The following is a 2,500-nucleotide window of genomic DNA, read 5'->3' as shown; positions in this document are numbered from 1 at the left end:
GGGTATATTAGAATCATAGTATACTAAGATTGTTACGAAGTTAAGCTATGCTACGTAATAGGTTACTATGTAAATCAGGGCCATATCATCCCGTTGAGTCCTTGGTGATCTTTGATGCGCCCCCGTTCCATTTATGTGTTATTTCTTTTCTCCGCTTCCTTCTCACTCTATTAGGTAATATGCGCCCGGATTTCATAGCTGAACGATTAAACGCATTACAGGAGTATATAAATCAAGTACTCATGAATCCCATTTTGGCCTCATCGTTACCAACCAAAAAGTTCATTGACCCGGACAGCTATTCGACACCATTCCATGGTAGGTTGTTGGACACGATAGCTATGGCCATGTCCATTTCATCTAACTTGCACCATTTTGGCACACAGATTTGGCCCTCCAGTATGCGTCGATGAGCTTGCGCACGGATGGCGTTTATACGCTGGGACAATCGCTCGGTCCAATCGGTTGGCGGCTGAGGAAGCATTACTTCAAGGTGGTGCACAAACCGCAAGGCAATAAGCACTCACCGGGCCACTCGACCACCAAGCATCATCTGATCAAATCCAGCTCTCAATCGCATGGCAAACAGCACACGACGCAGGTATGCGTTACCACTTCGACCGAAAAGGACTACAACAGCAGTACACGCGACCAGAGCGGTCGCGACGATCTCATCCTAAGCTGGACAGAGTTCGGTCCGGACCGGTACGTGGACGATCGGGAGATACACACGGTGCTGAAGAACTATGGCGGAGTGCAGCATCCTTACATTGTCCCGATCGAACACATTGCGTCCAACGACAGTGGTGCGCTTGTGATACGAAAGTTCTACAAGCAAGGTAGCCTGAAGGATGTGCTGTGCTCCGCAGCACCGTGCAATCCGTTCCTGTCGAAATACGGCAGTCCCAAGGGACGTGCACCGCTACCGCTGAAGGAGCTAGCTTTATACGCGCGTCAAATCTTGGAAGCGATAAGATTCCTACACTCGAAGGGACTAGCCTGTGGGCATGTCCATTGCGGTAACGTCATAATCGTAGATGGCGTGGCGAAGCTGATGGATGTGGAGAATTTCATCTTCGGAGTGCCCTCGTTCTACCGCCCTTTTTTCGTTCAGCATAGCAAGATAAACAACTGCGAGGCTATCGATGTATACGGATTTGGTCATCTATTGTATGAAATGTGCATGGGCTATCCGCTGCAGGATTCATACGCCCGCCAAATCGCCGATTGTCCCGATACTCTTAGTAAGTGCGCTTAGTAAAAATGGGCTCCAATTTTCCGCTCAGTGCAAGTTAATTTCGAAAACATTTCTTCCATAGAATCGCTGCTAGAATCAATACTTTCACGAGACGCCTGTAAGTCGGCTCTGCCAACGCTAGATCAACTAACGACGCACCCGTTCTTCAGCGAGTATGCGGGTCATTTCAACGACCTATACGCGACTACGATCAGTGTGCAACGGCCGCACCTAAAGTTCTCAACAACCGCAAAAGATCAGCTGAAGCTGGCTGTCCAGAAGACGGAGGCACGTGTACGCGATGAACAGCGTTCGGTGAAAAACCAAAAACGGTTGGTCCGCGTACAAGAAATGATGACCTCCGAGGAAGAAAAAAAGAAGATCAAGCAGAAAGCCGTGAGTTTAGAGTCGCGTATCCCTATGCGCTTGGAACTGATCTAATCAATTTTCTTTTTCTTATCTCTCATCTCTCTTTCGCGATTTTGCGCTCTTCCTCTCTTTCTATCCTTTTCTTTATCTTGTACTCAAACACATACGATCCCATGCCCTATTGCACTACTGGATAGAAACATGAACAGAAGCAGGCGAAACTACGAGCACAGAACTCGCTTCAACTGAACAATGGACCTCCGGTTCCACCTGCAAGCATAACGGCAACCGTGCATCTGTCCAGCTCAACAGGGGTGATCGTGAAGTCGGACAGTGCAAACAGTATTACCTCACCGCAAGAGGCGCTCATGTCACCACCACCGTCTCATGCAAACAGTAGTGGAGGCAACACGTCGCCGCAGCCTCCTCCTTCGGCCCCTCCGGTCCCTGCAGTACCTCCTGGTTCGTTGCAACTGTTTGCTGATCTACAACAACCGATTCCAGCCACCTCGACTTCCGGAGGAGGTAAGCTAGTGAAATCTATTTCTGGCGACAATATCGTTGCAGGTGGCGGTGGTCAGACTACTGGTAATAGGAGCGCTTTGCTTGATTCGATCTGTAACTTTAACAAAGGTGGTCTGAGGAAAATTAATCTTAATCGAGACAAGTAAACGGCTTTATCTATCGTATTGTTCAGTGTTCCCTGTATGAACTGTTCTTTGCTTTTACATCGCATACTCAATGTGTATCTCCTTTGATAAGTCACGACTAAAAGTAAAGTGCTAAAGGATAAAAGGATGATTATAAGAAGCCAGAATGAGATACGGAGTAGGAGAAACAACAAATATGCACAGAGAATTCAGAGTCAGTTGAAGAAGCCGAGCATCCTTGAGA

General features: G+C 47.8%; 1 protein-coding gene across 7 annotated transcripts in view; it reads left to right on the top strand.

Moving 5' to 3' along the window:
* The window catches only part of LOC125957041 (PX domain-containing protein kinase-like protein), an 8,491-nt gene that overhangs the window by 2,058 nt on the left and 3,933 nt on the right, over positions 1 to 2,500 (top strand). For 4 of the 7 annotated variants that reach the window (XM_049689414.1, XM_049689416.1, XM_049689412.1 and 1 more), the window contains exons 3-6: positions 175 to 318; positions 387 to 1,244; positions 1,320 to 1,633; positions 1,804 to 2,131. In XM_049689414.1, coding sequence (XP_049545371.1) covers positions 175 to 318; positions 387 to 1,244; positions 1,320 to 1,633; positions 1,804 to 2,131 — 1,644 coding nt within the window. Of the gene's footprint in view, positions 1 to 174; positions 319 to 386; positions 1,245 to 1,319; positions 1,634 to 1,803 lie in introns of all 7 variants that reach the window. The other 3 variants (XM_049689417.1, XM_049689410.1, XM_049689411.1) reach the window with 2 other exon arrangements.

Source organism: Anopheles darlingi, chromosome 3, assembly GCF_943734745.1.
Source record: "Anopheles darlingi chromosome 3, idAnoDarlMG_H_01, whole genome shotgun sequence".
Taxonomy (NCBI): Eukaryota; Metazoa; Arthropoda; class Insecta; order Diptera; family Culicidae; genus Anopheles; species Anopheles darlingi.
This window is presented reverse-complemented; position numbering and strand designations above follow the sequence as displayed.